The 12,154-nt window shown below is 44.1% G+C and overlaps 1 protein-coding gene across 1 annotated transcript in view; it reads right to left on the bottom strand.

Annotated features, from left to right (window-relative positions):
* LOC134582681 (uncharacterized) overlaps window positions 1-12,154 on the bottom strand; it is a 50,530-nt gene that overhangs the window by 5,024 nt on the left and 33,352 nt on the right. The window contains exon 7 of the mRNA XM_063439331.1: window positions 11,493-11,813. Coding sequence (XP_063295401.1) covers window positions 11,493-11,813 — 321 coding nt within the window. The remainder of the gene's footprint in view (window positions 1-11,492; window positions 11,814-12,154) is intronic.

The following is a 12,154-nucleotide window of genomic DNA, read 5'->3' as shown; positions in this document are numbered from 1 at the left end:
CCTCTGCCCCAGGGATCCCTAACAGGATTACAGGTCATAACATGCACAGTAACTGCCCCTCCCTGGGGCTTTTACCTTCCTGAGGGAGGAGAAACCCAGCCTGCCGGGGTAAGCCTTCTATACCTCCCATCAGTCACTGTATCAGATCCTCTGTCCCAATATAGAGAGTTTACTGACCTGATCCCAGGAGGAATGCTGCCAGTAACATACAGAGGATCCATGCAGTTGGACGCAGCATAATGTCTGTAACAGGCTGGAGATACAGTAACTGCAATTATAGATACACTGAGAAACCATCACAACCACAGGTGCTGGGTCTGGCCGTGTCTCTGTACGTGGCAGGAAGGGGGATGCAGTCACGGAAGGTGCTGTGCAGGATGTCAGTAACCAAAACTGACCAATATAAGACTCAAGGCGCCTAAGAAAGTCTTAATACAAAGAAACATTTAATTTGGAAAAAATGTGGAATCTATTGGACCCTTAGCTCCATCCTCTCATCTCCCTCTTACCAGAGAAAGAGATAATATAGCAGATACAGTGCAGCTGTACGTTCCCCTATAACTGACATAGACACAGTTTATGTTTATTAGACAGAATATGAAGCACTAACACAGTGAATTTAACCCCTGTACATTTCTTCATACACTTTACAGATAGGAGAACCATGACTCCTCGAGAGATCTCAGCCATTTCCTGTAGATGTTACAGCCTGAAAAGTCTATCCTGGAGAACTGATGCAAAAGAACGACCGTTTTACTTTTATTATTTCTAATTTATTTTATTTTTAATGCAGCCATCTTGGGCCATCCATTTAACCCTTTAAGGACGGAGCCAGTTGTACACATTCAGATCAAAACAAAATCAAAACAAATCCTGGAATTTGCGCTGAATGTTTGTTCAATCATAATTGACCTCTTTTCTATTAGGTACACTCACACTTAATATATATTATTTTATTTAAATGAAAAAGGACTTTAATTTCACATCAAATGCTTAGCTATGAAACATAATTTTATATAAATAAATTCTAAAAAGGTGGAAGCAATTTGGTTTCTACATTTTAACTGTGAGTGTCATAACACTGTTAGCTTTTACTGCAATAAAACAGACATATTTGTATTCAGCGATGTCTCGTGAGTACAACAAAATCCCCCATGCACAGGTTTTATGTGGTTTTGCAAAGTTACAGGGCCAAATATAGCACTTTCCCCTTTTCAGTTTATACACATTGAAACTTTCCAGGTTAGTTATGTTGTCTTTGAGATCGTATGGCTGCCCGGGAATGAAAATTACCCCCCTCGTGGCATACCATTTGAAAAAATAGACAACCCAGGGTATTCAAAATGGGGTCCAGTCATTTCTAGTAGCCACTTAGTCACAAACACCAGCCAAATCAACTTTCATATTTGTTTCTTGCATCTTTCACAAACGGCCATTTCACCGATGATATCATTAGCATTATACGTTTTACTGCTCTAAGGCACTCAGATTTGTGTTCAGTAACATCGCACGAGTACATCAGCACTCCCACATGTACAGGTTTTATGGGGTTTTGAAAATGTTACAGGGTCAAATATAAGACATGCCCATTTCTGTTTTTGCAAATTTTCCAGATTAGTTAATTTGCCTTTGAGAAGGTATGGCAGCCTAGGAATGAGAATTATCCCCATCATGGCATAACATTTGAAAAAGTAGACAGTCCAGGATATTCAAAATGAGGTACATTCATTCTTTGTTGTTAGTCACTTTGTCACAAACCCTGGCCAAAGTTAGCGTTCATATTTGTTTTTTTGCATTTTTTACACAAAAACTGCACTTTCAGTGACGATATCAACGTCATGATACATTTTACTGTTTTAAAATAGTCATATCTCCCGAGTAAAACAGGACCCACCATGTACAGGTATTATGTTGTGGAAAGTTAGAGGGTTAAATATAGGACTTGCAAATTAAATTATCTGGACTTTCTGCCTGGGTTGTTAGGCAAGTCCCTCACATTGTAATTAATACAATCACTTAATTATCTACAAAGATAACATAAGTATACATTTAAATACAGTCTATGTTTATATTTATGTAATTATTAGTAACAGTAATTGATAATTATTGATTATTGTAATGTGGGGTCCGGATTCAGCAGAGGATTCAGGAGTAGCCGATCGCTGTGGAGGTAGCGGCTGGCTCCTGGGGCTCAAAGCCGTTACGTCATTTTCTGCCTACGCAGTGGCTTTTAAGCCCGTTATATTGCCGATGTCATATTACGCCGTAATAACAGGAAGAGGTTAAAGAAATAATTACTCTATTTTGTATCCACATTTGGTGGATACATTTTTTAAATAAAACAAAAGCCTATTATAAAATTGGGTCTCTGGATATAATTCCTACCAGTGGAGCCCCACAATTCACACATTATTCTGTGAATTAAAGTATCACTATAGGCACCCTGACCACTTAGTCTCAACAAAGTGGTTGTGGGACAGGGGCACTGCCATTTTAGCCCTGTATTGTAAAACATTGCATTTATGTAGGGCTAAACACACCTCTAATAGCCATCTTACTGACAGTCACTAGAGGCGATTCCACACTGAGAACTGAGGCAGACTTGGCTCTCGCAGGAAACCTTCTCAATTCATTCTTATAAACAGCAGGTGATTGGAGGAGCAACACTTTTCATTCCCAATGCTCCCATGCAGTGCTGTATTCCTAAAATAATGGAGTCAATGTCATGTACGCACACTGCCATCTTGTGGCTTAATTTAATGTTTATTGTATTTTTTTTTTTTAATTCTTTATTTTTGCACACGATAGGGAATACAAGGATAATACAACTTGACGGCTTGCGCAGAAGCCGATATATAAAAGGACTCAGACAAGAATGTAAGAATAACAATATCAGCTAGTACGACAAGCCACTTAATGAATTCAACACCACTCGTCCCCCATCGAGGATTTTCATTTTCTATAGATACATTATATAAATTCCTTGCTGTTGTTTATGAGAGGAATAACGATGTCAGCTCAATAATAAAGCTTGTGCAGTAGTATACAATGTTATATAACATCCTCCAGAGCAGAAAGGTATAACAGCGACCCTAAAGGTAACCCACCTCTGGAATTCTAGACTACCTGCCTCTCGTCAGCGATGTTGTATTGCTAATCAGGCCATGTACCCCGAACAGGAGCCCTAGTTCTACTCAAATAGGAGTGAGCTTTAGGTATCCCCATCTCTCCATCAGGACACATATGCCTGTGCTAGGAAAAAACAATGTCTACGAGAACTGAGCCAATATTAGTGAGAAAAAGGTATAATATAAGAAGATACCCTCGTATACCAAGGTGTTATGTATCAAGAAGGAAAATATGAAGAGAAGAGAGAAAGAGAAAAGGAAAATTGGAGAAAAGGAGAAAGAAGGAGAGAGGGGGGGGAAGGCGAGCGAGCTAAGGAACTTCCGATTACCGATGATCCGGCTGTATCGGGTCTTGGTAGAAATCATAATTCTATCCCATCAATCATCCCTAGTTCCCAGGACACTATTGTCCCACGGTTCCCAAACCCTCTGGAAAGCCGCTATGGTTCCTCTCATCCTGGCAGTGAGGTCCTCCATGATCCTGCTGTCCCTTATCCTAGATATCACCCCCCCAAACTCCGGTCCCCCAGGTGTTAACCATGCCGCTGCTACAGCTCTGCGCGCACTCAAGGTTATCGTCCGTACCAATTTCTGCTCCCTTCTCGTCCATCCCTCTATAGTTCTATTTAAAAGATAGACCCATGGGTCTAAGGGGAGGGGTTTGCCGAATGTCTGCCTTAGTAAGTCTTCAATAGCCTTCCAAAAACCTTGGATTTTCGGGCATTCCCACCACATATGGAGATACGTACCTCGGAAACCACAGCTCCTCCAACAGTCGTCAGTATCTAATTTGTGCATTTTGTGTAAAGTTATCGGGGTAGTATACCACCTGAGCATGGTTTTCCATGCCTGTTCTTGTTGTGTGACACATATAGAAGCGCTCTTGGTTGCTTCCCAGATCTCCTGCCATTCGATTCCTTCTAGTTCCTCCCCAAGGTCCAGCTCCCATCTATCAATGTACGTCAATTTACCCCATTCTTTAGTTTCCGTGCTAAGATGAGCATACATGAGGGTGATCATCCCTTTTGGGGTAGATTCATCTCTACATAGTCTCTCGTAGAAAGTAAACTGTCCCTGGGCCGCTGTCTTGATACAGGGTCTCTTAGCGAAGTCCCTTATCTGGACATATCTAAAATAATCTGCTGGAGTCAGGTGGGTGTTTTGTTGGAGGTCCTGAAAAGGGATTACATCCCCTTCTCGGTAGAGTTGGTAATACCGTTGTACCCCATTTTTTTCTATATTGCAAAAGTTCCTAGGGGCCATACCAGGTGGGAACGCTCGATTCCTAAGTATTGGGGTCATAGGGGAAGGGGATGAAGTGAGTCCGAACTTGGTGCAGTTCATATCCCATAATTGAAGAGCATTAAGGATGGCCGGGCAGGTCGCCCTTATCATGGGCCTATGTTCTTTAGGAACCCACATCGTAAATTGGGGGACGTCGAGACCTACCATCAAAGATTCTATTTCCACCCATCTCCTTTCCCCCACAGGGGAATGCCACATAATCACCTGCGACAGTTGGGCCGCCAAGTAGTAGTAATACAAATTTGGAAGCCCCAATCCCCCTCTGTCTTTGCGCCTATATAAGATTTGTCTGCCTATTCTATGCCGCTTATTGTGCCACACAAAGTTACATATCGCCCTTTGTAGCGGCTGCAGTTGCGATTTCGTGACGCGGATAGGGAGAGCTTGAAAAAGGAAAAGTATACGCCGGAGAATATTCATCTTGGTAGAGTGAATGCGACCCAGCCAAGAGATAGACTTGTCAGACCAGTTGTCCATATCCCTCATCAAAGTCCGAAGCATGGGTTCGTAGTTGCTAGAGTACAGTCGGTTCGGATCTGCCGTCAAATGAACTCCCAGGTATTTGAGGGAATGCGGTTCCATCCGCAGGTGGTGAGTGTCCTGTATCAGAGCGACATCCTCAGCTGTCATACCAATCGGCATCGCGCTGGATTTCCGGATATTTGCCTTGTATCCGGACAGGTCTCCATATTCTCGTATAACTCTCTGTAATGCTGTCATCGACTCATCGAAAGCGGGCTCGTTACCATGAGGAGGATGTCGTCTGCGTAGGCAGATACAGTAAATTCTTCCCCTCCAACTGCTACTCCGTAAATGTTCGGGTGTCTGCGAATTGCCTGCAGAAGAGGCTCTAGGGCCAGCACAAAAAGGAGGGGAGAGAGAGGACATCCCTGCCTGGTTCCGTTGTGTAGGCTAAAGGGAGTCAGTGGGGCCCCCGATATCTGTATCTGGGCCCTTACGTCATGGTACATTGCCCTTGTGACTTGCACGAATTCTTCCGGAAATCCAAGGTGCGATAACACCGCAAATAAGAAATTCCACTTAACCCTATCGAAAGCCTTCTCAGCATCAATAGATATTACCAGGGAAGGTGTACCCGTTGCTACTTGTTTCCAGATCAAATCGACCGTTCGCCTGGTGTTTTCGAACAATTGCCGACCTTGTATGAACCCTACCTGATCGGCGTGAATAAGTGATGTCAGAAGCGGGTTCAGTCTGTCCGCCTGTATCTTAGCCAAGATCTTTATATCGTGGTTGATCAGCGATATAGGCCTGTAGTTTTCAGGTAGGTGTACATCCTTATCTGGCTTGGGTAGCAGAACGATCGTAGCCAATAACATGTCAGGACCCAACCGCCCTCCCTGTCTTAAGGAGTTGAACAGCGTCACCAGTTGAGGCGCGAGCTCCTCCCGAAAGGCCTTGTAATACGACCCATCATATCCGTCAGGGCCCGGTGCCTTGTTCCCCTTCAGGCTCGATATGGCCTTGTCCACTTCTTCAATACTGATTTCCGCTGCTAGTTCTCCCGCTGCGACCCTTGATAATTTGGACAAGCCAAAACCGTCCAGATATTGTGATACGCCATGGTCCTCCTGTCCGTCCGTCGGTTGATCAATCGGTGAGTGATTATACAAGTGTTTGTAGTAATCTTCGAAGACCTTTGCGATGTCTGTCAGTTTAGTTTTCGTCGTGCCATCCGGGTGTCTGATGGCCGTAATGTGGGGCCGTTGTTGCCTGGGCCGCAGCGTTCTGGCCAGCAGCGTATCCATTTTATTGGCCTTATCAAAATAGGTCCGTTTGGACCACGTCATGGCCCTAGCTGTTTCATCTAGTAGGAGGGTGCATATGTCCCGTCTGACTGCTTCCAGTCGACCGAGTAACTCAGCGTCTGGGGTAGATTGGTGTTTCTGCTCCAAGTTCCGTAGCCGTTTAAGTATGGTTTCCAGTTGAAGGTGTTTCAGCCTTTTCTTCCTCGTGGCCAGTTTGATCAGATCCCCCCTTATGACCGCCTTATGTGCCGCCCAAACCGTGCTAATGCTCACGTCCGGGGTGGTGTTAACCTGAAAATAATCAGTAATAGCCTTCCGAATGCCGTCCAGAACCGACTCATCTCTCAGCAACGATGAATTCAGTCTCCAGGACCAGGGGCTCGCCGTACAGAGATTACCTAAGACTATAGAGACATCAGCATGGTCGGACCATGAAATATTCCCAACCTCAGAGCCCGAGAGCCTGGAGAAGCTTGTCGCATTTACTAGGAATAGGTCTATTCTAGAATAGGTTCCATGGGGAGCAGAGTAGAAAGTATAATCTCTGTCAACAGGATGTTGCGCCCTCCAAGCATCCACCAGTCCCGTATCCGCTATAAAGGTATTAAGCAGACGGTCCTGCCCCCCACGTCCCTGCGATCTCGGACCTCCATCTCTTGAGGTCCTATCCATCGCCGGACACGGTGTGACGTTGAAATCTCCTCCCAGAAGAATCATGCCATGTGGTAGTGCGGCTACCTTATCACGCAGCGCAGTCCAGAAACCAGCGTCCGGTTGATTCGGGGCATATATATTTATCAGGTGTACGACGTGGGAATGCAGCGTTCCGGTAACTATGATGTATCGTCCCCCTGGGTCCACATCCTTGGCCGACATCTGGAAGGGGCAAGAGCGTTTAACAACTATGGCGACCCCGTTACGTTTACGATGTGACCTGGCTTCAAGGAGCCCGTGTAGACATGGTCGCGCAATCGGAAAGTAGCCTGTTTAGGGAGGTGAGTCTCCTGTAAGTAAGCAATGTCCGAGTTCAACCTTTTCAGGGCCCGAAACATAAGACGTCGCTTTTTGGGGGCATTAAGTCCCTTAACATTTAAAGTGGTTATCTTAATCGCCATTGAGAAATACGTTACACGCCGCTAAGACTCTGCTGCCTCTGTTAGTTTTAGGATGAACCCCCCAAGCGACATGGCCCCAGATCGGGACATTCCACTCGCTCGTAAGCAAGAGCCCCTGGAGGTCCTCATCAGTGCTCTCAGGTAGGCCTCGCAGGCGGACATTGTTTCGTCGGGAACGGTTGGCCAAATCTTCGAATGCGAGATCCATTGCCACCAGTTGCGCCGCCATGCCGTTCACCCTCTCCACTACGGCGTTATGAGCCTGCGTCGAGGCCTCCACGCGGTCCACGCGGTCCTCTACGCTCTCCCAGGGCCCCAATCTCGGCCTGGAGGACCGCCGTAGATTTGGCGATCTCGCCCGCTAGGAATGTCCTCACCTCCGCCAGCTTGGCCAGGACAGTGTCCCGATCGTCAGGGGACACCTCCCTTTCTGCACGAGGCGATGTCTGCGAGGTCGCGCCGGCGCCATCTTGGGACCCCAGGCGGCCCTGTTTCTGTGCCGACATGAGATCCAGGACTGTACCGCCTGATTCAGCGCCCCGCTTCTGCTGCTTTTTGGGGAGCCTCTTCTCCATGTCTGGAGGTATCTTGGGGTAGTTAAAAGTGTATAAAGGTCGCTTATGTCTGCTATTAGGGCGCGTTTCGCCGGGAGCTCTAGTGAGACACGTCTAGTCTCATCGACGGTCAGACCATGCCCCCTTCAATGTTTATTGTATTTTGATTTATTTTATTGTATTTGTTTTCATGTCATATTATTATTATTATTATTATTAATATTAATATTTATATGGCAACAATGTATTATGTAGCACTTAAAGGACACTCCAGGCACCCAGACCACTTCAGCTAACTGAAGTGGTCTGGGTGCTGTAACCCTTTTGCACTTAGTGCTGTAATGTAAAACATTGCAGTTCCAGAGATATACAATGTTTACATTGCAGCTCTAAGTCTGCCATCTGTGGCTGTATAACAGACAGCCACTAGAGGGCTTCTGGAATCCAAACTGACTTTTGGTCGGTTATCTGACCTCTAACGTCAGATTTTCCCCATAGGAAAACATTGAATAATGCTATTCTATCGGGAGGTCTAATGCGCGCGGCCATGCACATTAGGTCTCCCCCACTAGCTGACGTTGTCGGGGGGGAGGAGAGTGGCGGATGTCCCTCGGCGCTGGATGTAGGTAAGTAGCTGAAGGGGTTTTTACCCCTTTGGTGACATGGGATGGGGTGGTGGGAGGGAGAGGAGCACTCCAGGATTCTATAGTGCCAGGAAAACAGATTTGTTTTCCTTGCACTGGAGAGTCCCTTTAACAATATTTATAATGCTACATATAAAATTTTATATTTTTATATTGTTACATCAATGTATTATGTTTTTCATTTGTTTATAATTAGTGAGTCTTGTTGTACAGTGTCTACAAACTAACAATTCAATATCTCTGACTATGATCTCATCATCACTGGATCCCACCACACCATCTCCTCTGCCAATCCAATACCTCATTCTGTCTTGACTTCCCTCCTTCTGGTCCGTCTATAGTACTGAATTTCCATTTCTAATAATCTTCTTCTATAGCCTTCAACATAACTGTTATCTTTCCACTTATAAAAAGCTCTCTCCCTTGATCTTGTTGGTTTTAGACCTATATACCGTCTCAAAACATCTGGAGCATTTTATCACACACACACACGCACACAAATCACAGACCCCCCCAGAAACATATATAATCGCAGACCCCCACAAAGTCACATACATACACAAACATAATCACAGACCCACACACGCACATACAGTTCCTGACCTATACACACAATCACAGACCCACACACGCATACAATCACATACATACACAACCACAGACCCCCACACACATACAATAACACACACAATCACAGACCTATACACACAATCACAAATACACACACACACACACACATATAATCACAGACCTATACACACAGTCACATACATACACACATGATCACAGAGGTACACTCACACAGACATAGACACACACATAATCACAGACCCCCCCCCCCCCCCACACACACACACCCATACACACACAATCACAGACCTATAAACACATAATCACACACGCACACATACAATCACAGGCCTATATGCACAATCACAAATACACACACAAAATCACAAGCTCACACACACATATACAATCACAGACCTATGCACACAGTCACATAGATAAACACATAATCATAGATGTAAACTCACCCAATCACATACATACACACACACACAATCACATAGATATACACACAGTTAAATACAAACACACATACACACACACACATATTATATCCCTTCTTTTCTTCACATGTGTTGTAGCTTGTTCAGATGCTACAACACATGTGAAGAAACGAAGGTATTGGCTGACAGCCGAAGGAGGGACATTTAATAGCAAAACTCCAGTTTCTACACATTACAGCACATATTTATGCACTAACCAGCACTTGTTATACTCCTGAAGAAGTCTGTGAGTTAGTTTCTGATTGTACTTTATTTATTTTTTATGTTTCTGTTCTGCTCTGCATAAGATATCTGTGAGGTTTCCTGTTACATATATCGCTGAGATTTGGACTGGAGACTATATTGATGGGCTTTTTACCTACTGTTTTTCTGTTAGTGTGACCATTAAAGCGTGCATTTTTTTACCATATATTAGTGTTGCACTATGTTCCTTTTTCATTTCTTTCCACATGAACTTTTGGATTTCTGAATGCCATTGAATCCGGTGGAACCTACATAATACTAATGAGCCTGAATTTTCTGCTACTCTGTGAGTGCAACCTTAAATTCTAGGGGTTCCTTACTATAACGTTATTACCCTATGAGTTATTTTTCCATTTTATGTTATTAGGTATATTTTTCTTGTTATTTGTATATGAGGATTGAGAGGAATCCTTTTGTTATACCGTACATCCAAAAAAAGGGAGGTAATTACCTTTTTTTATCGATTTTGCATTCACTGCACCTAGGTGGTCTATATCTGTTTTATTCCATTAATGGACCTATACATACAATCACATACATACACACAATCACAAACACACACACACGCACAAACACACACAGTCACGTAAATATATACACAGTCACATCCCCACACACAATCATAGACCAAGACACACGATAATTCACACAATCACAGAAATACACACATACAATCACAGGCCTACACACACAGACACACATAATCACAAATGTACATATTCATATACATAAACACATACAATCAGACCCACACACACAATCATATACATACAAACAAACACAAAATCACATATATACACACGCAATGACAGACCCAAACACATAATCACTGACTTACAGAAGAGGTCCACCCAGCCTCCCTACCTTGCTCTGTGAGGGCTGTATAGCTCGAGTCCTGCAGGAACACTTGGGAACGACGTTCCTGCACTTTTTTACACAGCAGGAACACTGTTCCTGTTAGTAGTCCTGCAGGACAGGGGCATAATAAGGAGGGGGCAGAGGGGGCTTTTTTCCCCTGGGTGCCCCTGACTAGGGGGATGCCTGGGGCACACTGTGTCTTATGTAAAGGGACCGGGTCGCTTACAGGAGTCTCCATGCTCGTTTCACATCCAGAAGCAGCAGGTCCTCTGTTCTCACGATCCGCAAGAGTGTTGCTGCGGGTTGCCATAGTGGATTGCGAGAACAGAGGACCTGCTGCTTCTAGAAGTGAATCAAAGGTGGAGAGTCCTGGGCCCCTCTTCTCTGGACAACTATGCTGTGCAACAGGACCACCAGGGAATGTAGTGTGCTCCCCCCCTCTCCCTGGACACAGGTAAGAGACAGGAAGGGGGGGAAAACCAGGTAAGAGTCAGGAGCCTTCGGGTACTGGTACCATATGATCAGAGAGATACAAAATGTAGATCAAAAGTATGTATAGTCCCCTTCTCCATTCAAAACTAACTAGACAAGTAGACAGGGTAGAACCAGGATAGGAAAGAGAGAGGAAATATTAAACCTGATGAAGGTGCACTACTTGGAAGCACCGAACCGTGCGTCAGGCAATATGCTAATTTCTGATCTTTCGGTTCACTAACTCACAGTGCACATTTAATGCACATTGCTTAAGCCTGAACTAGAGAGTAAACTGGCCAGTTATTGGATGCTGTGATATGAATACGCACCGTATACAGTGAGATTAAATGATGCTTGATGTGTTACTCCGTTTGTAAGCGTTATTGTCACTGTGTATATCCCGCTGTCCTCTGTTCTCAGGTCTCGGATGGTTAATCCAGTCATGTTAGATGGTTCAAGGCGGTTATTAAACCGATTGCTTTTAGAGACCCTAAACTTTGAGTTTGGGAACTTTGCGATTCTGATTTCTTCTCCATTGTTTTGAAATGTCCAGGAGACGTCTTCTACAGGATGTGTCAGACTGACATCACTGGACAGACGGACAGACTGATATAAAAGGCCGGACACTGGGAGAGGGAGGTCACGCTGAGCTGTATGGAGATAAAATAATATAAAATATAAACAATTTAATAAACCCGATATATCCTCATTTTGTATCACTACATTGCTGAGTAAATGACATGACTGGGACTCAGATACATATTAATAAAATGGAATCACTTTAGGGGAGCAGCACCTCATTCTCAATAAACTGTGAATAAACCTGAACTGAACATGAATTGTATCATCACAACATATAGTTCATGGCAGATCTAGCTCACATTTGGAGATCTAACATTTTCTATTTTTATTTCTCTTTTTAATGTAATTAACAGCAATAAATCCCATTTTATTTACTGCATTGAATGTCATGGGATAACGTTTACTAGTA

The sequence above is a fragment of the Pelobates fuscus genome, chromosome 13 (genome assembly GCF_036172605.1).
Source record: "Pelobates fuscus isolate aPelFus1 chromosome 13, aPelFus1.pri, whole genome shotgun sequence".
Taxonomy (NCBI): Eukaryota; Metazoa; Chordata; class Amphibia; order Anura; family Pelobatidae; genus Pelobates; species Pelobates fuscus.
The sequence above is the reverse complement of the archived record's forward strand: the minus strand, read 5'-3'. Positions and strand labels throughout refer to the sequence as shown.